At 38.8% G+C, this 23088-nt stretch overlaps 1 protein-coding gene across 4 annotated transcripts in view; it reads left to right on the top strand.

The window, feature by feature from the left end:
• The window catches only part of EEA1 (early endosome antigen 1), a 77756-nt gene extending 56356 nt beyond the window's left edge, over positions 1-21400 (top strand). For all 4 annotated transcript variants that reach the window (XM_026058451.1, XM_026058452.1, XM_026058453.1 and 1 more), the window contains 10 exons: positions 389-490; positions 1990-2184; positions 2643-2825; positions 7972-8157; positions 8604-8735; positions 10649-10834; positions 11295-11533; positions 12969-13089; positions 13433-13531; positions 14494-21400. In XM_026058451.1, coding sequence (XP_025914236.1) covers positions 389-490; positions 1990-2184; positions 2643-2825; positions 7972-8157; positions 8604-8735; positions 10649-10834; positions 11295-11533; positions 12969-13089; positions 13433-13531; positions 14494-14616 — 1566 coding nt within the window. In that variant the 3' untranslated portion in view covers positions 14617-21400. The remainder of the gene's footprint in view (positions 1-388; positions 491-1989; positions 2185-2642; positions 2826-7971; positions 8158-8603; positions 8736-10648; positions 10835-11294; positions 11534-12968; positions 13090-13432; positions 13532-14493) is intronic.
• The last annotated feature ends 1688 nt before the right edge of the window (positions 21401-23088 follow it).

Raw genomic sequence — 23088 nt, forward strand, 5'->3', positions numbered from 1 at the left:
GAGTTTTAGAACTTCAAGAAATTTGGGATCCTGAGGAGAAGAATGAGACTGTTGCTTCCCATGAGAAGAAGGGCTGCCACAAGCAGCTTCAAACAGACTGTTCCTAATCAGAGAAACACTTTAGTACATGGTCGCGTTTGTTAAGTACAGGATATCAGCTGTGCTTAGATGCCTTTCTGAACTGGGGCCTTGTCAGGTACCCTCAGTCAGTGAGACTTTCTATTTACCACTGCTAAACTTTTGAGAAGTTTTTGGCTGAAAATATGCCTGCAACTAAATTTCGCTGAAAAAGAAGGCATTTTTTTTAAAGTCTTTATAGCTTCTGTGAAGATATTGGTACCTGGACTTAGAAGCTTGCAGAAATATTTGCTTTTCATTTGTTCTTTAGGAAAAATCTTGCCAAGAAGTAAAACACCAGCTCCAGGTACAAACTGAGTCTGTAGCTAAAGAAAGGAATGAACTGAAAAACTCACTGGAAAAAAAGGAGGGGGTAAGCTGTCCACTTCATGGCTAAATCTAGAAATCAATAGTAATAAATATTTTTTTAACAGATTTCGTTTTCAATCTTACATGCTGGGATTGATGAGGGTGAAAGAAGTTGCTGTTCTCAAACTATAACCCACTTTGGATACAGAAACACAGTGATACTAAAGATTTTCTCCATGTTAATATGGAATTTTAAAATACAGGTTTTATACCTACCTTTCTGTGCTCTGCATAATATAGTGTGTAGTTTCAGCCCTTCTCAATTTTTTTTTCATTAGTGAAATAGTTATTTTTTCATTAGCATGTCATCATTTTGTTTTTATGCTTCAGTCTTTGGGCAATAGAAGCTGATATTTCATATCCTTAGACCTGTTTCAGGCTCAGGTGTCACTGTGTCACCTAATCAATGTGTTCTCTGTGTGACTGACAGGAAGTTTGCAGATATCCTCGATGGATTTTGTTGCTTTTGCAAACTTCTCTTTTTATAATTGCCTGTGACTACATAAGGGCAAAATGAACTTCTATTCTAAAGACTGAGCTTTCAGTTCGCAGAATCATGTGGTCCAGCTGGTAGCCTGAAGGCCAAATCCACTTTATGAATTTCTTTACCTAAACTGTCACCTTTTTCCTAAAGGAAGCAGGAAAAAGGTATGTGCAGTAGACATAGTTTGAAGGACTGTGATGGACTCCTACTGCTTGACAGAGGGTTTGGGGTTGTGCAAGTTTAATGGTGATTGCTGAAAGATGGATCTTCCCTCAGCGACAACTGGTGCTACTCCACTGACTCCTCTTTCATTCTGGCAGAAGCACTGTGGTGCTCTGTGGCAAGTGCAGGAGGATGAGTATGGTATCTGCCGCTGCAGGTAGTGGGAGACCAGAGGCCACTGCTGGTTGGAGAAAAATGGCCTGCTTTTAATTTTGCATGGTGAGAAAAACCTGGAGTTGCTGTAAGGGCAGGAGCTGGGGATAAAGAATGATCTTTATGTGGAAGTGTGCCATAGGAGCTCATAAAAAGCTAAATCTAATTGCCAGTTTGGACCACCTCATTCTGAAGCAGAAGGCAGCAGCAACAGCAGTGGCATTGTGAGATAGTCTAGTTCTTTGACTGCAGGAAATAAGAACAGCATACCTGGAAACTGCCGCAAATAATCTGCAGCTTTTTTGTGAAAATATAAGAATGGTTGTACTGGATCACAGGAAAGATATAGCCTGGTATCTTGTCTCTGGCAGAGGAAAATAGGAGATGCCTAGAGCATAGGACATGCCTGTCAGGTTACTACAACCAGGGGATACTTCTAGCAGTCTTTTGGGGCAGGGTTTCCTGAGCCTTAAGGTTTAACAGCTCTGACTGTTTTATTTTTTCCTGTGAATTTGTCCGCTTGGTTTTTGAACTCTGTAAATTGTCATCCACACAGTTCAGTAGGCTGTTTCATGTACTACAAGCATGTACAAATATGATCTAAGTTAAAATCATATGCAGTTATTTAATACTTTTGAATATAGATTTCTAAGCAGTTGTCGATAGAACTTGATTCAGCACGAGCGCAAGTCCTGGAAGTTCAGGGTCTTCTGAAAGAGAAAGAAAAAAGTGAGCAGCATCTCCAGGGAAAACTGAGAGAACTGAAGGAATCCTTTGAACAGAAGAAAAGGCACGGTGAAACACTGCAAGCTGAATTAAAAACTGCCCTTTTAGAAAAGGTGAGGCTGGCCTCTCTCCTTTAAGAAAATTAATGTGAATTTCTCTCATTAATGCTGCTGCTTTTATGTCATTATCTGTGTGATAAACAGCTGTTTACTATAGCTTTTTTGGAAATGATAAAATCAGGATGTGGAATTAAGATGAGGCTAGAGGTTGAAAAACAACAACAGTAATAAAGTAACCATACTCATTCTATGGAAAGTACAGGCTTGAAACATTATTTAGATTTTGATGTGTTTCAGTTAGTCTTTTGATATGAATTAAGTTATTTGTTGTTAAATAAGTTACAAACTATTACTGTAAAAATTGCAAATGATCAGATTACTGACTTGCTATTTCATACGTGGAAAAACTGACTTCTCATTTCATTTTGCAGTAGGAATGCAGTTTACTGAAATGATTGTGCTTACTTTACTATCCGTCATTTTAACTGACACTTCCTATACTTATGTTTCAGGCAGAACTGGAGAATAAACTGCAACAGCAGACAATTTTGTCAGCACAGGAGCTTAAAGCAGAGAAAGGAAAACTAGCAGACTTGCAGAAGACCCATGAAAAACATCAGGAAAACATGGAAAAACTTCAGCTGGACCTTTATGGGAAAGAGTCTGAGCTGCTGGCAACCAGACAAGACCTTAAGGTACTTAATCATTTTAATGTCATATGTGACTTAATGGATCTGTTTATATCCATTTTGAAGACAAAGAAACAGTGCAAGCACTGTATGAAGAAAAAGGTCTTCTGCTATATTTAGAATTTTGTGTTGTCCCATCCCTTCCCCTGGGACAAAGGACGTACTGGAATTAATTTAAATGTCAAGTGTATTTGTCAGTGTACCTAAACTACCTTTCCACTTCTGCATCAGTGATCTGAGCTGTGGGAGCAAAGTGAAAGATAATTTATTTTCATATTCTTTTAAAAGTCCATTTTTAATGTTTCTTTTTCTTGTTATATCTTGTAGCTCTCAACCGATTGAAATAGCATAGCTAATTAGGGCAAAGTCTCTGCCAGCATGTGAGTAATCACTTTCTTCTTAGATGGTTTAGCTAGAATTTTGACTGTCAGTTTCTTTACATGTCTCTGCCTCTTCTGCTTCTTCCTGGCTGTTTCTAGACCATCAGAGGTGTCAAACTAACAGAAACAGTTGGTTTAGGGACCTGGCTGGAATACACTGTCTAAATGTAGTCCTTGAAGTTTTTGCCATTTCTAAGCGGAATTTATCTGATTTGGTATTAGGATGCAATGCCTTCAAAAAGTCTAGGTAATTGCTGGGAGTGGAGTCAGTCTATAAAGGCTTTTTTTCTCCTTCATGTCAGTGCTGACCCAATGCTCCACTTAGTCCCAGGGTATACTGCACTGCAGAGAGGCAGGTCTGGCAAGATGTATAGTTTTGGCTCTTTTCACTAAGGATGAATCCCACTCCAGCTTTGTCCGTGTCTGTCTGACCCCACTTCTTTAGGCTCTTCTGAAGCTTATGGAGAGAGACAGGTACTTCTGGAAGACAGGTCATCTAATCTGTTTTAGATGTTGGCTTCTGTTCCCTTCGTTAACTATAAAGGGAGCCTTTGACTGCTTAGATTTAACAGCTCACTTTTACCTATCCTGGTGTAGGCCTTTCAGTCTCACCCTTGAAATCATTAAAGGTCTTGTGGTCCTTTAAGACAGGCCCATGTGAACTGTGGAGTCCTAGCCAAACTCCAGGTTTGGGGCTATTTTAAGCAAAAGAGAAATAGCTCCTATACATATAGGTCATAGGAGCTTTATTAATAAAACTCCTCTATAGCGTTAGAGAGCTTGCAGCAAAATGTGGCAGGTAACAAAAGCTTTATTTCCAGTGCTCTCAGTTGAATCCCTGTACAGCAGGCATGAAGAACTTTGGCATGCTTAACAAGCAAAGGTGATTTAAAAATACTCTTTCTTATGGTTTGTTACTAAAACACACTAACCTCATTTGTGAGTTAATTTCTCTTAGTGCATTTAGATCAACACTTGGTAATAGAATGACCTGTGAAAGCGTTGGATTTGCTCAGTAACTGGGCTTTTTGGTATAAATTTCATTTAAATGAAGCCTTAGGGGACTTATCAAACAAAGGTAGATTTGAGCCAAAGCTACAAATTCTGGATCAAGTTTGGAACAGAAGCTGGTGGGTGGGCTGGGAAGGGAATTCAGGCTGGCCTTAATCATTAGGCAGTAATAGAAGTTTTTGAAACTTGTACGTGATCTTGGTTGTCTTCTACCGTCAGGATTTTTATTAGAAGTATAAAGTCCCTGCAAAGCTGTGTTGAGACAGCATGGTTTCAAGCCCAGTGGGACAAGCCTGGTTAGGCAATAATGCCAGATGTTATCAATGCTAGGTTTTCTTTAATAATAAAAACTGCAAGGGAAAACGTAAATGTTCTCACACAGTGTAGCACCGCGATATTAGGCCAGTTTTCAGACGTGGGGGGAGATCATAAAAGGCCGTAAACATACGGGTGATATGAATAGGATGGTAGGTCCAGTTCCCAGGACTGGATAGCATGAGTTGGAGTGTACTGAGAGCACCATCTGCTGGCTTGTAGTTGGAATATCACTGCTAGGCTGGTTGGCAGTCTGACCTTCTCAGGATATGGCAAAGGAGACTGATGTATGATTAAAAAGTGAGTAATGCTACAGTGAAGTCTTGCAGTTGGAGATACAGCCTTCCACAAGAGCTGGCCTTGGAGCAGGCAGCTGCTCCCTGGGGCTCCATCAGCACAGCTGAAGAATTAAAGATGCTGTTAAAATCAGAGTTTCTGGTTTATTAGCAGAAAGTACTAGTTAGGTAACTTTAGCTAGCTCCAAACTTTGAAGCCATCAGTATTGTAGAGGAAAAGTGAGAGGTGTTGTAACAAATTATAAGGTGAGTATGTAGTTATAATTTTAGGGATACTACTTGCTACAGATTTACTTTGGTTTAAATATTGCACCTTGTATAGCCCTCCCCAAAAGTCATGTTGAGATACAACTGGGAGAACTCCATTTCAGCCTGTTTCCAGTAGGAACAGAAAGGCAGTAGTGTTAACCAAACTTGTAGATTTTTGTCTGTGTCAATAGAAAAAAAGAAATTGGGGAGGATTTGAGTGCTTGTGAAAGGTACAGTTTTTAGTATATATTGTGGGATTCATTGTTTTGTGAAAAGGCAATTTTTGTATACAAGAGTTGACGAAAATGCAGAACTGTTATTTTTGCCTTGATTTTGTGTTAGTGCATACATACTTCATGTGCATCCTGCTCTCCTGAGCTCTGCCAAATGTCCTTCAGTCTTGGCATTTGTGCTCTTTGTAATCAGTCCTGGTTTCCTCTGTGTTCTCGAAAGAATATCTCTCTGCCTCTGATATTGGCCTTGCAGTCAGCGTACCTTCAGCGGATGTTCTGGGAGATTATTCATGCTGCCAAACCTCAGGCCTCTTAAGTCAGGAGCCTAGATTCCCTACAGTCAGTCTAATCCTTGAAGGGGAGACAGATCAGGTTAGCATCTCTGAGTACTTTCATGTCTCTCCTTGTGGGCTTTGTGGGGGCAACCAGGCTAAAATACTGACTTATGCATCTCCATTGGGTTGAATAAATCCAAATCTTAGCACCTAGCTAGTTCTGCTGTTGGTACCTGTTGTTTGTGCTGCAGCAGCCCAAGTTGTACTGAATCTGATTGTGATATCTTTTTATTATTATTATTTTTTTTACATTGTATCAGTCAAGCTAACATCAGTTTGTATTTACAAAAGTGAGTGCAGATTGGCCTCTTTTGTTCTGTCCGTTTTCCTTACATTCTGTTTGTCTGTCATCTTAAAGAGCAATCTGATGATGAGGAGTATCTCGATGGGCAAACACCTATTATGTTCTGGGAGCAATGGTAAAACTCAGTAATAATTAAATAAAATAAATGTCATCAGATGTTGTGACAGGTGATTTTTATGTTAAGGATGAGAATTCCTTAGCAGTCCAGACAAATCACACTCAACGAACTGAATTATAGTCTCATGGAGACTGAGCCGGGAACAAGGATAACTTGAATGTTTAGCCATGTGCCGCAAGATTTTTGTTTGTTTCCAAAGGGTGCTGTGAGGGACCTTTGGGCTAAGCAGATAAGAAGGAGTAGGTAGATAAAAGGTGGATTTACCATTAAAATTATATTGAATTGTTTCCCAGTTAGGGTAGGAAGTATCATTACTAATTACTAATCGCAAAAATCCCAAGTTTCATATATTGCAAACTACTGAATTATACCAAATGCTTATGTATAATATGTTGCAGAGTTCACTGAATACTGACTGCCCTTGTACAAATGTTTACATTATCTTGGTCTAGACATAGGCACAATTAGTTATGCAGTCCAGTGAAGACACTTTGGGGAGGGTGAAGGAATATTCTGTAGATAAGGTTTTTAGCTTGGGTCTCACTGTCTACTTCATGGACAAGTTTTTATCATCCTATGCTAAAAAACTGGATGTAACTACATTGCTTCTACAGGAAACTGATTTGAATAAAGGCTGTGTCTTCATCAGGCTTCTTTCTAAAACTGCAAAGATGGGACTTCTCATGAGGATGTTTTATGGTGATGCTACTCTTCTTGTCCTTTCTCACTGCTAGGAAAATAGTGGTACTCCACTGCCCGTGATGGGGAGGGTTTGTTTTCTGAAAGATCCACCCTGCTTCAAGCTTGAAACTGCAAAAGCACCTTCTGTTTTACATTAAGAGTTTCTGAGTTACACTCAGAAAGTGAGAGGAGTGACAGCTTTCAGACAAGTAATTAGTTTATCTTTAAAGAATTTAAATCCTTACTGGTGCACCTTCAGGACTCCTTTAGTGCACTGGCATTTTATTGCCAAAAACGCCTCAAATTCTGTTTTCTAGCATGAAATATTGCCATAAAAATTCAGGATTTTGGAAGGGTGGAGGGTGAGATTGGCATTTTTCCTTCTCTTTCATGCTTTTGAAAGAAGATGCTTCTAAATGGAACTAGCCCTTGCCTGAGGCTTAAAAACAAACAAACAGACTTCCAGAACTCTATAAATTAAAAAGAACCACAAAAGTTGACTTTGCTCTAAGCAATTATGATGAGCCTTGGGTGCAAGCTTTAGGTTATTACTTGGGGTTTGCGATCTGTTGTGGAGAGTTGCATCCAAATTCTTTTTCTAAGTAATGGCAACAGTTGGATGACAATTAAAATAGTCTGTAGCAGATTTTGAATGAGAGTTTAAACTGTGTGTTTAAAATGCTGATGTAAATGAGACTGTGAAACCTTTTGTCCAGATAGTAGCATTTCTTAGGTTGTACATTTTACTTTAGGATTTTCATTAATTAAGCTCCATTAAGTAACTGGTAAATAAGTCACTGAGTGACTTTTGAAATCTCCATGCTATAGCTTCACTGTTCCTTAAGTAACAACTCTCTAGAGTTATAACGCAGTTGATATGCCCAGGTAGTAAAATATACTTGTGTAGGCAAGTTCATTCTCTTTTCCTTAGACAGTCTTCCTTCTTTCTCTCCTTGCCCTGCCCTTTTGTATATCTATACATCCTGTCTGTGAAAGGATGCAGAACTGGAATATGTACATTAAGCTAGTGTTCCTGGGAATGTTACTGGGGAAGGTTTTTTTTACTTAACTTAGGAATTTCTCTAACTTGACTCTGTCAAAATTTGAAGCTAAGTGTTGCACATTAGATAACGTTTTTCGCTGTAGATATATAGAAAATATTTAAATGACTATGGAGTACCTGAAGCTCTTGTACTGACAGATTATTTGCAGAGTTGTCTTTGTGATTAGTCCACAGAAGAAAAACTTGCTCTGGCTCAAGAAGAATTAGTTTCAAGCAGAAATCGAATTGCTAGCAATAACCAGCAGATTCAGGAACTTAAGAAAGTGAAGTCTACGCTGGAACAGGATGCATCAAAGAAGGAGCAGCAGCTGGGCGAGAAGATCAAAATGTTACAGGATCTTCAGAATGACAGGGTAAATATCTGTCTTTTGAAATCTTCACACACACACATGCACCTCCCTTAATTAATTCCTGGTACATCTCTAACAAGTGTTTTTGGCACACAGCTCTAATGTGAATATCTGAGGCAGTGGCGGTTTTTCTGAACCTCTGGTGCAAAAGACTTTAACAGATAGTGAATTTGGTTTAAATTAGTCTGTTAATTTGTTCTAAGAGGCTAGACATGCGGAAAAACTTTATTAGTTTCAAACCTAAAACTGTAAACATGCTGCCAGTTGTTTGCACTATTAATTGTGGACTGCAATACGAGGCAGTGGTTTTCTTACTTGGAACCTTTGTAACTGAGGGTTTTGGGTGCTGCACGGCTTTTGGTTGTGTTATTTATTTATTTATTTATTTATTTATTTAAATGAATTTGGAAGTCCCTTTGCTAGCATACTTTTTCTAATTTCCCTTCAAGATTTTGAAAGAAAAAGACTTGGCCAATGAAAAATGTAAAACAACAGAGCTCCAGGAAATAAGGAGTAGACTTGAAAAAGAAAGTGCCAAGCTGAGTGAAGAGCTTAGAACCTGCAAGCAAGAATTTGAGAAGGTATATTGAGACAAACTGAATCTTCAGGTGGTTGGTTGTCTGATAAGAAATATGTGCCTACTCAGTAGATGTAATCTGGAATTGCTTTGCAAAGATGGTTGCTGTAAATATCAATATTACAGGTAAGGGAACCAAAGCACAGATTTCACTGAGGTTCCTGAGCAATGCTGACTTGATTAGTGATAATCCTGGAGCATTGGTGCCCAGTTTTCTTGGCCAGGTGGACCACATAACTTGTTTTAGCTGTAGGGGTGGGCTGTATGTCTTGGCTTTTCCTCTGTTTCACTGTAGATTCACTGTGTATACCCTTGATTACTGTTCTGAAATGCAGAAAAGATGTCCAAAAGTGTCATGAATGTGAAGTTTTCCAGATACTCTAGGCACATCTGGCACTTCTCAATTGTGCGTGCTAGAGTTGAAACTCCCTTGATGTGCTGTGGTTTCTAAGATGTTGTAAAAGAAATCACTCCTGGGGAAAGAAACAATATGTTAGGAACCTCATTTAAAAAAAAAACAAAAAACAACTCTTCCAAATTCATAATGATCAAATGAGCTCTCTAAAGAGTAAAAATTTAGAGGTTTTAATTAAGTAATTTGCAGTCTTCAGTAAAACAAACTATTTCTCTCTACATTCTACATATTTCCCCTTTGAGTCTCTGTAGAAGAAAACACTCCGAAAAGTCTGTTGGTTGTATTTTCCATATTATAGTATTAGTAATTATATTTACATCTGTTAAGCACACAGTGTTTAAGTTGCTGCACAAGTATAAGTGAAGGTACAGTCCCTGTCTTCTAAGCCTATGTGCTAATAAAAAAAAAAAAGAAGGAAGCAACACAATATTTTATGAGTTTCAGATGTTCTTTTGTTCTCCAGTATTTAAAAAATGATCCCTTATTTTTGGAGAGAGAAGTCTGCACTTTGTTTCTGTCAAGCAATCTATGCCCAGTCTTTATTTTCTTGGATATTGGAAAATCTAATTATAATTCTCATCACTTTCTGAAATCTCTATTCTAAAAAAAAGAAATAATTTACAGAGATGTATATAAAGTGTGCGCGCACTGATGACAGCTTAATGTTTGTCTCTTGATGTATTTCAGCCCAACTGCTTGTATAGACAAAGAGCCTCCTACAGGCCTATACTCTTATTTCCAATCTCCTACCAGAGAACAGGGAGATATGAATTTATAGGTATTCATATAGATATGAATTTTCCCCTATCCTCAGGATATGTTCTCTCCCTGCCTTTGACTTGTTTTTCATTTCTGATGTCATTTCTGATTTATGGGAAATCTGGCAACTCATATTAGTTGATTGATACCTGCATGCTTGGCTGTTTAATTTTGAGGAAAATGATTCTTACAAAATTTAACTAGAATATTCTACTTAGGACTTCTTATTTTTATTGCAGAGAAACAAGTAAAACAGATGTTTAAAACCAAAAGGATCATCCTTCTTTGCTTAAAACATAGAGTAAATATTTCTACATTTAGGACTATTAGAAATTAGCATGTTGACTTTTTTCTATCGGTATTTCTTTTTTATATTGTCACAATGATTTTTTTAATCTGATTTTTGCATGTGGAGAGCAATGTGAAATACATTTAAAAACTGAGTGTAGAAAATGATGTGGCTGTTTGAAAGAAATGTAGAAAACAAACCAATAGAACTTCCATTACTTTAGTGGAAAATACTTTAAGTTTATTTTAAAAATTGGATATTGTTCATAATATAGGTATAAGCTTAAAATCTTTGATTATGAGACTTATTGATACTTTGTGCTATAAAATAGTCCTCTCTTCTGGTTCTAAAACAATTATTGCTCTCCTGCCCTTGGAAAAAATTACAGTAGTTCTGAATTTAAATTACTGACACTTTAAATGCTGCTTTAACTTTGAGCTCTGTATTCTAACAGGAGGTGACAAATCTCAAGGATGCAAAACAGCTACTGATTCAACAGAAATTAGAGCTGCAGGGTAAAGTAGATAATATGAATTCAGCATTAGAACAGGAGAAAAAAACCCAACAAGCTATCAAAGATCAGCTGAAAAAGAGAGAAGAAGAACTGAAGAAAGAATGTGCTGAAATCGAAGATAAACTGGTTAGTATTTTAGAGTGTTTAGGACTGCTGCTTTGCAAAATATGCCTCTGAATTCTTTCAGGGACAGAGGGGAGGCAAAGAGTTGACTTCAGTTTCACATTACTTTCATTTTTAAATGACGAGCAAATACCTTCAGAAATCTTTGGTAAGGCATTTAATAGCACAGGAAGATTCAGGGGGATGATAGCCATGTATAACTGGGTTAGTAAGTTAAAAATAATGATTATAGCGTAGTATATAGGGAAAGAATCTTGGTTTCTTTCATTTATAAGAAATAATGTTCCATTATTAAAATATTCTGGATCACCACTAGTTATAAAATGTCTAAAGAGATTTTGCAGACATACCAGTTAAATAGCTGTCAGAATTGACAATACACAACAGAGAGTGTCTTTGCCTAGCACGGCTGAGGTCTCTGATACCCGGAAGGTTGTTTTTCAGTATTTCCTTGTTTTCTCAGAACACAGAGATAAAAGAAAAAGAAGAAGAAAACCGGAAACATGAGGAAAAGGAGGCCAAGCTCACCATGCAGGTCACAGCTCTGAATGAAAACTTGGCTACCATGAAGAAAGAGTGGCAGAGCAGTCAGAGGAGAGTGAGTGAGCTGGAGAAACAGACGGATGATTTACGTGGGGATATAGCTGTCTTGGAAGCAACAGTGCAGAATAATCAGGATGAGAGAAGAGCGTTGCTGGAGAGGTAAGCTGTGGCCACGATGACGTGGAAGTGTAGTTTGGGAAATGGATAGCCTTACTTGGAAAATGTGTTTCAGTTGACTTAGGATTCTGTATGCATGCTTTATTTGAATCCATTTCTGTTCCTAGAACGTGGGGTGTGGTTTCCAGAGTGGAACCTTCTTCGGTTGTCTCTGCCAAAGCCTAGTAAGCTGCGGTTTGAACAAACCACACTTTGTGGGCTTTGACAGGGAGACAATCTCCTCAAAAACAAGGCAGGACCTTATCACCAAAGCCACAGCTGTACCCTCACACTCAGGGATTTTTGCCCATCCCTAGGAGCCTGCTAAATGCATTGTGCGCCTCTGAACTTTGAGGGGCATAGACTATGGCCTCTCATCTCATCTACTGTGTGAACCTTGCTAGGTCTGGTAGGATGGGGTGGGGGGAAGGGCTTCAAATACCTGAGTAAACTCCCCTTATCCATTACTCTGACTCCTCTGTCTTGAATGAATCAGAGTACATGCACTAGTCATCCAAAAGTCTGGAACAGACTAGTTAGCGACTTCAATAATACCTAGAAGTCCATAAGCAACTTCTGTATGTCCACTGCTCAGTGGTAGGAGATTGAACATGTACTGGGTTAGACAGGCTTTCTAAGGTTCACCTCAAGTACCTTCTTCCTCTTGCAAACCTAAAATCTTACTTTCTACCATTCTCTTATTGTCTCTGCAATATACTTATTAAGATTCATTCAAGTAGAGCTCCTTTTCTTCAGGCAACAGGAGACATGCAAGGTAGTGGGAGTTACCTAAGAGTAGAGACTAAAAGGGTAGAAAAAACACCTGTGAGACAAGCACCTGTGAAACTTTTTCCATCCTAATTTCCTGGGATGTTTGAGGGCAGAATGGAAAATTTTTTCTCTACTGTCAAGCTTTCTGATTGGTTTTTGAGCAGCAGACTTTGGGTAAAGATGAGATCCTTGTTCTTCAGTCGTCTGTTGCTATATTGTGTTGTACTCATCCATTAGCTGTTTTACCGTATAACAGAAAAACACCTTTTGAAATTAGCCTTTCACCAGTTAACCAAATTTCAGCTAATGGGAGGTGGCCTTGTAAAAAGATTTCTCCTTTGCTCCTCTGTCTGACCTGATTTGCTGCTACCGCTTTGTGTCCTGTTTCACAGTGGTACTTACCAGGGTGTGCTGTTGACGGACTGGCTTTGGGAGTAACTCCAGATGTTAATAACTCCCAGATATTTGGGACCAATTCCAGATAATCTTAAATTGATTGTTACAACAGAACATTTTCCCAGCAAAGATATTCAAGAACTTTTCCTAACAAGGGTATTTTTAGTTGAGTTTTCTGAGAGTGACTTTCTTTCTCTGTTATGACAGCCTGCCCGAAGGAGGCAATGTGGATTGCTTTATATGCTTTGAAATATTTACTGTCCATCCTCAGGTGTATAAAAAGTGAGGGAGAAATTGAAAAGCTTCAAACCAAACTTGTAGAAATGAAGAAAAAGCTGGACAATACTACTGCTGCAATGCAGGAGCTAGGCCGAGAAAACCAGTCATTACAGGTATAATTTGTTTTGAAGCTGTTAACTCTATTGATGCTCTGTGTGGGAACTCATGAGAATTTCAGGTTTGTGTCATATCAGTGGTGGGTTATCTTTCAAGAGTGATTAAGATCTTATGTTCATGATGCATGAGGGCCATGTTGCTGTCTGTGGGTTCAGAACTCTGCTCTTAGATTCCAAGTTTGGAAGATTTTCTTCTTGAACAAATACAGCTTTCAGTATTGTGGCTGAATTAGTCCTTTTATACAGCTTTGGGTAGAATGTCCAAAGAAATAGAAGCAAGCTGTATGAATTAAACATGCATTTTAAAATGTTGCCTTTTTTTGTATGTATATATGTTTAGATCAAACACACCCAAGCTCTCAATAGGAAATGGGCAGAAGACAATGAGGTACAGAATTGTATGGCCTGTGGGAAAGGCTTTTCGGTGACAGTGAGAAGGGTAGGTGTATTTTACCATGTCTCTGTTGGATTTTTCTTCTGTTCCTTTCAATTTGTTTTACTTTGGATACAAACTTTAGAAAGTGACTTTAAAAGTGCTATGATACTCAGTACATCTCAAAACACTGATATTTTTTACAGTGCCTTAAATACTTAAAATAAGGTTTATGTCTGGATTGTATTTGCAGATATAAAGGAATGTAAATTTGTTGAAACCAGATGCATGTGAGTATATGAGGCATCAATGTGATCTGGTTCTTTGTGACTATATCTTTCTAAACACAAACTAGACAGGGAACAGACCAGCTGGCTAGGTTTTAGGTCTGTAGTCATGTATTCTTTGCAAAAACAGCTGTGGTTAGTTAATGTTGGCACGGTGTGGCCTTCATCCAGAGATTACCATCCATCCAACAACTGACTTGGCAGTGAAACAGGTGAGGGATGGATGTCCATGAAGTTCATTTTTTGCAGTGCTCCCTGACTCAGGCTTAGGTGGCTCTGCCTGTCCTGCATCATTTGTAGTGGTCTCCATTGGGAAGCTTTTGAACAAAGGTAGCTTCATCCTTTGATTCAAGGATACTTTTAATTTGAAGCAGTTGGTTAACTGTAGGAAGAACATGTTTTAGGGGACCAAAACAAGTTCAAGAGGAGAACTTTAAGAAGTACCTAAGCTAGTGATGTTCCCGAGTGACCCAGTTCATTTATGCAAGTGGCATATAGTCTTCTGAGTCAGTGAAGCACTTCTGAATATTTTACTCCTATGCCGTTAGGAAAGGATTTACTCCTATGCCCTTCTGTGCGTGGATAAGCCCAAAGGGCTACATTACTGTCTACTATTTAAAAATTCAAACTAACTTTTGAAACATGAGAGAGTTGACTTGATGTGATAATGATCTCTGTTAATGATCTATTCTCATAACACTGTAATTGATGTTCAGCATATATGTTTTTTCTCTTTCACAGCATCACTGTAGACAATGTGGAAATATCTTTTGTGCTGAGTGCTCAGCAAAGAATGCCTTAACTCCTTCTTCTAAGAAGCCTGTCCGGGTCTGTGATACTTGCTTTAATGACTTGCAAGGATAACTGGCTTATCTTGAGTGACAAGGAAACGTTTCACTAAAGTTTAGAATTTCTGTTGATGCACTTCGTTCAGCACTCAGACTACTATTCAGTTTGGACAATGATTGTAACACTTGGCAAAATTTAGTATATTTTAAAATGTTTATTGATACCAAGTAAAACTATTGTATTTTTTGTGAGACATGGGCTCAGATCATCCATAGCTTATTGCCATTTATCCTGGAAAGAGCTTCTATGTCTAGATTAGAAATACCCAGTTATTTGTAAATAAAGTTTAAACAGAGGAGTAACAATGTATTTTTTTATCTTTTTTTGTTCAAGAGAAACAGCGTTTATGTGATATTGCAGTTTATTTTTGTTTCCTTCAAAGAAAAAGGAAGATGCAAAAATCTGTGAGGATTTTGTGTATCAAATGTTGCTGTAATGGCATAACTAATTGTTGTATCTGATTGCATATCTGATGTTCTTTATAATCCCTTGTGATTTTGTTTTCTTTCTTTTTCTCTTATTCTTGGACTTTAAAGTTCAGCTCCACAATGAGGATAAACAGCTGGACTCACCTCCAACTCAGAGTTTTTTCTGCCAACTTAGAACTTGTTGCAGTATCGGCACCTGCGTCCTTACCCAACTACAGCACCTGGATACTGGAATATCTGTACACAAACTGTACTGCATAGTTTCTTTGTGTGTGTGAGAGAATAGGTGTGAACAAATGCTGAGAGCAAGTTTAGCTGGCATTGTAGGAATAATAGATGAAGCTCTCCCAAGTTGATTGATTTCACTTTTATATATTTGATAAATGGAATTTAATAGTCCAGAAATCCTCATGTGCAAGTCTTAAAAAGCAAATAGACAATACTCATAGTAGCCTGTACCCCATCTGTTTGTACTCTGGAAGCCCAAAGAAGTCCTTATTTTTCTAAGGGACATGTAGAAATTCCATGCTAGGTAGCCAGCATACTAAAAGTTTCTGAGACTGCTGCAATATTTCTGACCTCTACTTCCATCCCTTCCTCCAGCTTTTGCTGGAAGAAGTTGAATTCATACTACCCCTAACAAACCTGATTTTTCTGCTGCTCCATCTGAACTTGTGTTGCTGAACTTTTCTTAGCAGGGGGTCTTAACTGGTATGTTAGTTCTGTGATTTAGTCTGCTCAGAACGGTAGTGTGAATCTCCTGCAACTGGCTTAATTATAAGCCAAACAGCTCTAATTAAGAGGTCTATATATATGTCTTTAGACATTTGTTCATATTTTCTTCCCTGTTCTTGCAACAGAGTTTTTTTGCAGAGTTCATCCAAACCTCTTTTTGTGATTTACTTACATCTGTTTTTCCTTGCCTACCTGTCTCTAACTTTTTCTCCTTTCAAAATAGGTTATCTGGTACCACAAAACCATTAGGGTTATTTCTTCTGAGCTGGGGTTACTCCTTCAAATATTAAGGGATCCTTTGTCTTGAAAATCCTAATAAAACCCCCAGAACTTTCTCTGTCTTAGAATACTGTGCCAATTGCTCAAAGAGAAGGACTGTAGCCTGAAATCCTCTACTATCCTTGACCAAGTTAAGGAAACAAATTCTGTTAGAGTGATGGAAGCTTAGCCATCTTTAGGCGAGTTAGTTTGCTTTTATCTATCCGCAGCTCTCTGTGTGAATAAAAAGTCTCTTTTATGAAAAATGTCTAGCCCTGCCTAACTCTCAAGTAAAAAGATTACTTAACTCCTCTTCCCAGACATAGTGATCTATATGCTTCATAACCCTTCCTAGTTTTCTTGTATAATTATAATTTTGTATCCATTTTTCTTCCTTAAAGAGAAGTTCTCTGTAAATTACCTTTGTATGTTTGAAAAGACAACTGAAGTGCAAAGTGCATAGCTGATTCTTCTAGCTGTGGAAAGGCTTGGAATGCAAGCAGAGTTTATCTGAAGTACTTACCAGCATTTCTGGTTCAGGTATAGACTTGAGAATTGCTTCCTCTACAGAAATAATTGCTCAGAGAACTCCATATGAACAGAGCCCCTGGACTCATTATTTTTCTTGGTCAGTGTAACTGTTAAGAATAAGAATTCTTTGAACAGAAAATGTGGGCAGAATCTCTGCTTCTGGAATTTTTATTTTATTTTTTATTTTAAGAGAACCCGGAGAGATTGCTTTCAAGCCTTCCTTTGTCTTGCACATGACTTTAGAAAACTGTGAAAGGTGAAGATGTCACGCTCTTGCTCCAGATATGCTCTGTCGTGTTGTATAACACAGATGCTAGTGCTGCCTCGAGGGTGAAGGACAATCACATGGAGCAGAAGGGATTTTAAGAGGGAAGAGAGAACCATCTCCATGATTACATAAAGGGCAAAATGCATGAAGCAGAGGAAGCTGAAAGTCTCTCAGGGAGACTAAGGGAAATGGTTAAAAGACTCACTTGTGTTCAGGCAATGTACCTTTGATTTGGACTGTTTGCAAGCTGAGGAGAAAGCTCTGTACTAAAGAGGAAATGGTAGAAGCTCAAGTAGAGTTGTTCTTAATTATGCCTTTTGGGATGCCTTATTAAGTCTGTGTGATGGCAGGCAAAGTCATCTCACTCAGCTGGTGGCTGAAGCAGTGGGGTTGCTTGGCTGCAGAACGACGCTCAGTCTGGAGCTCCCACCTTCAGTGGCAAAGCCAGCTTGATTTCTGAAGGTTGTTTTTTGCTGACCAGTTTATGTGACCAGCTTTTTGAGGGAATGAAAATGCTTTTAAAATGTATGTTTATAGAAAGAAGGATTGTTAAAATAAGGAGGAACAGTGTTGGGGTAGAAGCTTTCATCCTTGAAGTTTGAGTCTGCAGCAATAGTTAGAGAGTTCTGCAGCTTTTCACTGGAGTAAATTTATGGCTCTATTGCCAAATTTTATGCTCCTTCCTTAGTGCTCATGATTCTTCATGGTGCTCTGTATTCATTGACAAGTTGGTGGTATAATAGGCCATATAATGCTCTCAGCCTGTCTGCCAGGTTAAGAGTTGTGCTCAAGCTCAGTAAAATGACCCGTGAGATGCATAAAAAGGGAAAATGGAAGGAGAAAAGTTTTGTTATAATTCTGCCTGCAGATTCTGAATGTTTTGATGGGCTGTTGGCATGGATAGATTGTCAGTGGGAATGTGGTTGATTGTTGCATTGCTTTAAAAAAATAAAAAAAGAAAAACCTAGTAAAAAGTCTGGTTGATTTTACCACACTGAGTTAAAGGATTCCAGACAAAATAGTCTAATATACTGGTCTGCAGATTGCAAAACCAGAAACAGAGGAAAAAACTAATAAAATGGCAGAAGAGACTAGAACCTTGGGAACGAGAGAAAGTTTGGGGTTGTGTTTTAACAATCTAAGCAGCAAGAACCAGACTGTTCTGATTCACCAAGGGAAAAGTCATTGTAGAGCAAGAGATGGAGAAAAATGGTAAAACCACTGCTCGAACCAGTGGGTATGTAAGCTCCTTGAGCTGCTTTTATGATTACTAGCCATTACTGTGGCATCAGGAATGGGACAATGAAGTGTGGGATTTGTTATTGCAACTGTGGATTCAGTGTCCCACGGAGAGGACCGTCAGAATCGCTGAGGAAGCAGAATGTGAGAGACTGGCTGCTACGTGGACTGAGGCAAACTGCAGAGGCCATCTGAACGGTGTAAAGGTTATTCTTGTTGGGAGGGTCTTCTTGGAGATGTTGGATCTCTTCTCAGTCAAAGAGGCGTGATGTCCTCGGTTATTGTTTCCAAAATGCTAAATCCTATTGTTCTACTCCTGCCTCGTGTAGGTAATATGTACTTCTGTACTGCAGTTCCTATGGAGGCATGTAGCATTGCAGAGCTGAGTGGTGGGCTTCTGATCTTAGCTGGATATGCTTCACTGTTACTTCATCTCTCCTTATATTCCTTCCCTTCTCTAATCTACCCCTTTCTGCAAAGGCTGAAGAAAGAGGATAAAGTTAATGAGTCACAACAGGAAAAGCTGCTGCCTGCAAAGAGCCAAAAGAAATGTTCTGCTGCCACTTCCAACAGAGGCAAGAGGCTGTGGGTTTAGAGGGAGCTCATTTTTCAGTTGGCTTCACTCTCTGACACTAGAGTCTGACTGTAGGGCACAATGCGGATTTTTTTCCTCTGTTTTTGGAAGGTAAGGAGTAACCAAGTTGTCATGGACTGTGAGCATCAGGTACACAAGAACAATGAATAACCATTTTTGTTGCTTTGGGGGTGACTAGGGTTATTTATGAATCCTTACTGGAAAACCTTTCTTAGTGAAGCAGGAAGGGGTTTGGGAGCAGAAGTGTGAAGTAACCTTGCCATTTTTGCATTGCATTAGCAAGAAGGATCGAGTCTCGTATACTAGATTTAAGTAAGAGAAGTGCACTTCCTAAAGAAGAGGGGAACTGGAAAACTCAAGTACTTTTCTAGACTTAAATGTTGGTTAAAAACAAAGTGTTAGCAAATGCTTTTTGCAAAACTTAAAAATTTATGACCAGTACTTGGTGGCTGACAGAAAACTGCTGGAGCTTAAGTTCAAACAGAACATAAACTATGTCAAGAAGACCAAGCAAAACCTCTGGAATGATACTATGGTTTGAATATGTTGAAGCTGATAAATTACTCCTCCAAGTACCTCCCCTCCCACTCTCATATATCCCTGGAGGACTAGGAAACAACACTGTCATTTGCACTGTGCACTTTTTGCTGTCTAACATAACTGAATATGATCTACAGATAGTGAAATGGCATTGTATGTATTAGCTGAAATCATTAGACAGAAGGTTTATCTTTGGCTGAACTTTTCACTGAATTACATCTGTCCCCTCCTAATTCCTTTGTACTAAAAATGAGATCATCATCTGAGAGCACATGTAACAACAGAATTCATGTAGTCATGCACATGTTGTCTTTGTGGAGCTTGATTTTAAGATCTGAAATACAGTATGTGAATTGTGTGTATTTTCAAAGTTCTTGCCAGTTGTCCAATTTTAAATTTTTGAAGTCTTGACCTCAGCATCTCTTCTAGGATAAGTTTAAAATTAATGCCCAACCACAGTGTTTCTCCAGAAACAATAAACAATAAATGATTTATTTGCTTTCAAAACCAGCAATAATTGGATAGTAAAATCCCTCCTCAGAAACTCTTTTTTGGGGTATTTTTTTCATTATAAGGAGCACTGAATAAAGGGGTGTGTGTGTGTCTCTAGAGAAAAAGGTAGATGCCACTTCAGATCACAGTAGTGAAGAGAACAGGTACTAGTTAATGTAATAAACTCTGCCTTTGTCTGTAGCGCACCACATACTATGCACTCACTGTGCAGCAGGTACAGGAGTATCTGCTCGCTGGCTTAGGTAAAGTACATTTGAAGATTACTGAAACCCTACTAACCCTTTTGGTACAACATTACTAAGAAAGCAGAAGCCTGGTGGGGGTATTTTCCTTTTTTTTTTTCCTTCCCCCTACAACCTTAAATTAAAAACAAATTCATCTTTACTTCCTGCCTTTTTTGGGTGAAGAGATCTAGGAAGAGTGGCATACAGAGAACATATTCATGGTTATAAGTCAACAGGCCAGTACTGGCAGGTCCAGGCTCCTGCTGTTGGCTTTGCTGCAGAGTACTCTGTTATATCACGCTAAATCCTGATTCCTGGCACAAAAGGGATGTTTAAAAGAATGTCTCACTGTGTTAGCAAATACCAGAACTTTTTATAGTAATGTGTCCAAAATGCTGCTTGTATAGGATTTGTCACTTTTGTAAGAAAAGAAAAAAAAAATTACAAAAAGAATATAACCCCACCATTTGATGCCGTTACATACAATTTTGTTTAAACTACCTCTCAGTGTGAAATTCATCCATTAGGTAAGTTTAATAGGGTCTGCTCACTGTCATGTTATGTAAAAGTTATAGTGAACGCCAAATTGCAAATGTTTATCACCAAAAAGAAAAAAGTTAAGTCTTTTTGTATGTGTTTGAAAGTATGCAATAGTTTCAAGTTATTGTAAACTCTGTATTCTTTTAACCTCTGTAGTTTCAATCCTGCAGATTCTAGCTGCTGCACAGGAAATAAATCATAACCACAAGCATTCATAATCATGGTCTGCTGGGTAACAATAATTTTACATGCAGCTTTGTCATTTGGCTATAGATAGCCTCATTCACCAAATGAACCATTAATTTAGGTTTTTTTTTAATTTCTTCAGTACTCAAGATGTGAACTTGATGAATGGTATTCTGTAATGGATGCGTGCCACAAATTACATTGTCTTGTTTGCCTCCTTTCTGAATTTTAATGATCAGTTTATTATTGCAGATGTGAATATTGCGCAAACAACTTATTTTCTGTATAATTGTATAAATATATAAATGGAAAAAGTTTTAAGTTCTTACCCGGTATTTAGAGATAATGTATTATAATAGCCTTATGATGCAGTTTTACCTACAGAATACTGCACTTCTTTTAAACTGGATCATACCATCTTGGTAGGGGTAGATAGATTTTTGCATGTGTGTGTTTTTTTTTTTCTTTAAATGAAGTTTGATTCTTTAAGTCCTATTTTCAATGTTTGTGTTTACTACTTGTGATCATGTAGTTGTGCCTTACATTGTGAAAGAGTTTAGTCCAGTGTGCACTGTAATTCCTAAACTCTGCAGTTTGGAAGGTGGCTGTGGATTTGGACAAGCAAATGACACCATGCATCAACCAGTTCTGTATAAAGAATGATGAAATGTTACTGAAATGTAATTTTTGTTTTCTAATCTGTTAAAGGAATGATGAATGACAATAAAAAAGTTAGACCTTTCTAATAGACCAGTTCTGTCATTCAAAACTATCTTGTCCCACTGTAGGCAGCAAAATTACTTTAAAATGGTGGATGTATTGTCTTACAAATGAACTGCTGTGAAGCCACACATTTGAGAACAAGCTAAACTTCCCTATTTCTTAGTTCTGCGGGGACTGCAACAAAAGCTTTCACTGTCATGAGGAGGCAGTGATAAAGGCTGTTGTTCAAATTTATTTTTCACAAGTTTAATTCAGAATACTTTTTCCATTCCCGATAACTGCATATGGGTGCTGGGTATCCAGGTTCAATTAAAATCTATGTTCAGAAATGGCATTCGATGTAGCCTGACAGTTGGTATAACTGGAAGACTCAAAGTGCTTGTTTTTGTTCTTCAGACTAACGAAGAGCTCACCAGATGAAAGCCTCTTCAGAGGTGCAGCTGCACTGCAGAGAGAAGCCTGGTGACTGAGGTGTGCGTGGTCAGTCCCATGACAAACCTTTATTGAGTTATGGGGGCATTTGCACAAACTACATTTAGTTATTGAAGATCTTCCTAGGAGTGTCTGTGTAGACAGTAGGGAAAGAGGGAGAGAAGAAGGCTCCTCTAAAAGGCAATTCAGGCTGGGAAGTTATTCTCTACTCTTGATTGCTTTCTGGGAGTCTCTCTGTCTTGACCACAGAAGAGCCTGTTGAGATCTTACATCTCCCTAGACTAAAGACAGTCTTTGTGTGAATACTTCCTTCCCTTGGAGGTTTGTTGACCTCTGGGAAGTACTGAATCTTCTGGATTTGTATCAAGTAGTATTTCGTTCTCTGGTTACCTGAGCAGAGTTGGCTCCAGATTTTTTGGCAAAAATATACAGAGACACCCCCCGCCCCCCCCAGCTCTGCTGGTGTGCAAAGCACAGAGCTTAACCTGGGCAGCTGCAACCCTTCTCTGGCTTTGAAAACCTTTCTTTGGGATCTGCAGTGGCTTCAAGGTATAGAAGGAGAGGTGCTGGTCAGGCACCACAGGTGGAAGGGTGTTACAGTGTGCAGCTGACATTAGGATCAGTGAAGGTTGTGGTCAAGTTGTGGCTAATTGCTGCTGCTCAGCTGGCTTGAGTTGTTCAGCTTACTTGGAGTGCTCAGCCATCTGCTTCCTGGAGCTTATTGACTGTCTCCTCTCTCTTTTGCTCTCCTGCCTTATAGATTTGCCACTTGGCTTGGAGGCTGCGTAGCTGTGCTTCTTTCCCAGTAAGCTGTGGCAAAAGCTTGCCCATCACAGGTGCAGAGTGGAGGAGCAGGAACATGTACTGCGGTGGTCTACGCTAAGGCTGGAGGATGCTGAACCAGGTAATGTATGTATAAACAACCTCTAAGCCCTAGCCTGAATGCAAAGGTGAATCAGCTCAAGTAGATAGAAGGCACCACCACATCCCAGTGGGTTGCTGGTGAGGAGCTGGATTAGGTGTGACACCTGAACTTGTGACTAATTTGATTCTTCAGCAAAGGTGAGTGCTAAGGAGGTATGCTGACTTCCCATGAACAACTCAGACAGCTGGTAGTGGATACCTAGACTCTTCTTCAGTGTAGTCCTCAGCTGTATAGCTTCTCTGTTTAGGTCACTGTGAAATAATTTCTGATACTGAAGAGGTATTTTAAAGGCTAACTTTTCTGATTGGGGACAGAGAGAGGAAGAAGCAAGAGGGTCATTTACAGTGGCT

The sequence above is a fragment of the Apteryx rowi genome, unplaced genomic scaffold (genome assembly GCF_003343035.1).
Source record: "Apteryx rowi isolate R43461 unplaced genomic scaffold, aptRow1 scaffold_147, whole genome shotgun sequence".
NCBI classification, from domain to species: domain Eukaryota; kingdom Metazoa; phylum Chordata; class Aves; order Apterygiformes; family Apterygidae; genus Apteryx; species Apteryx rowi.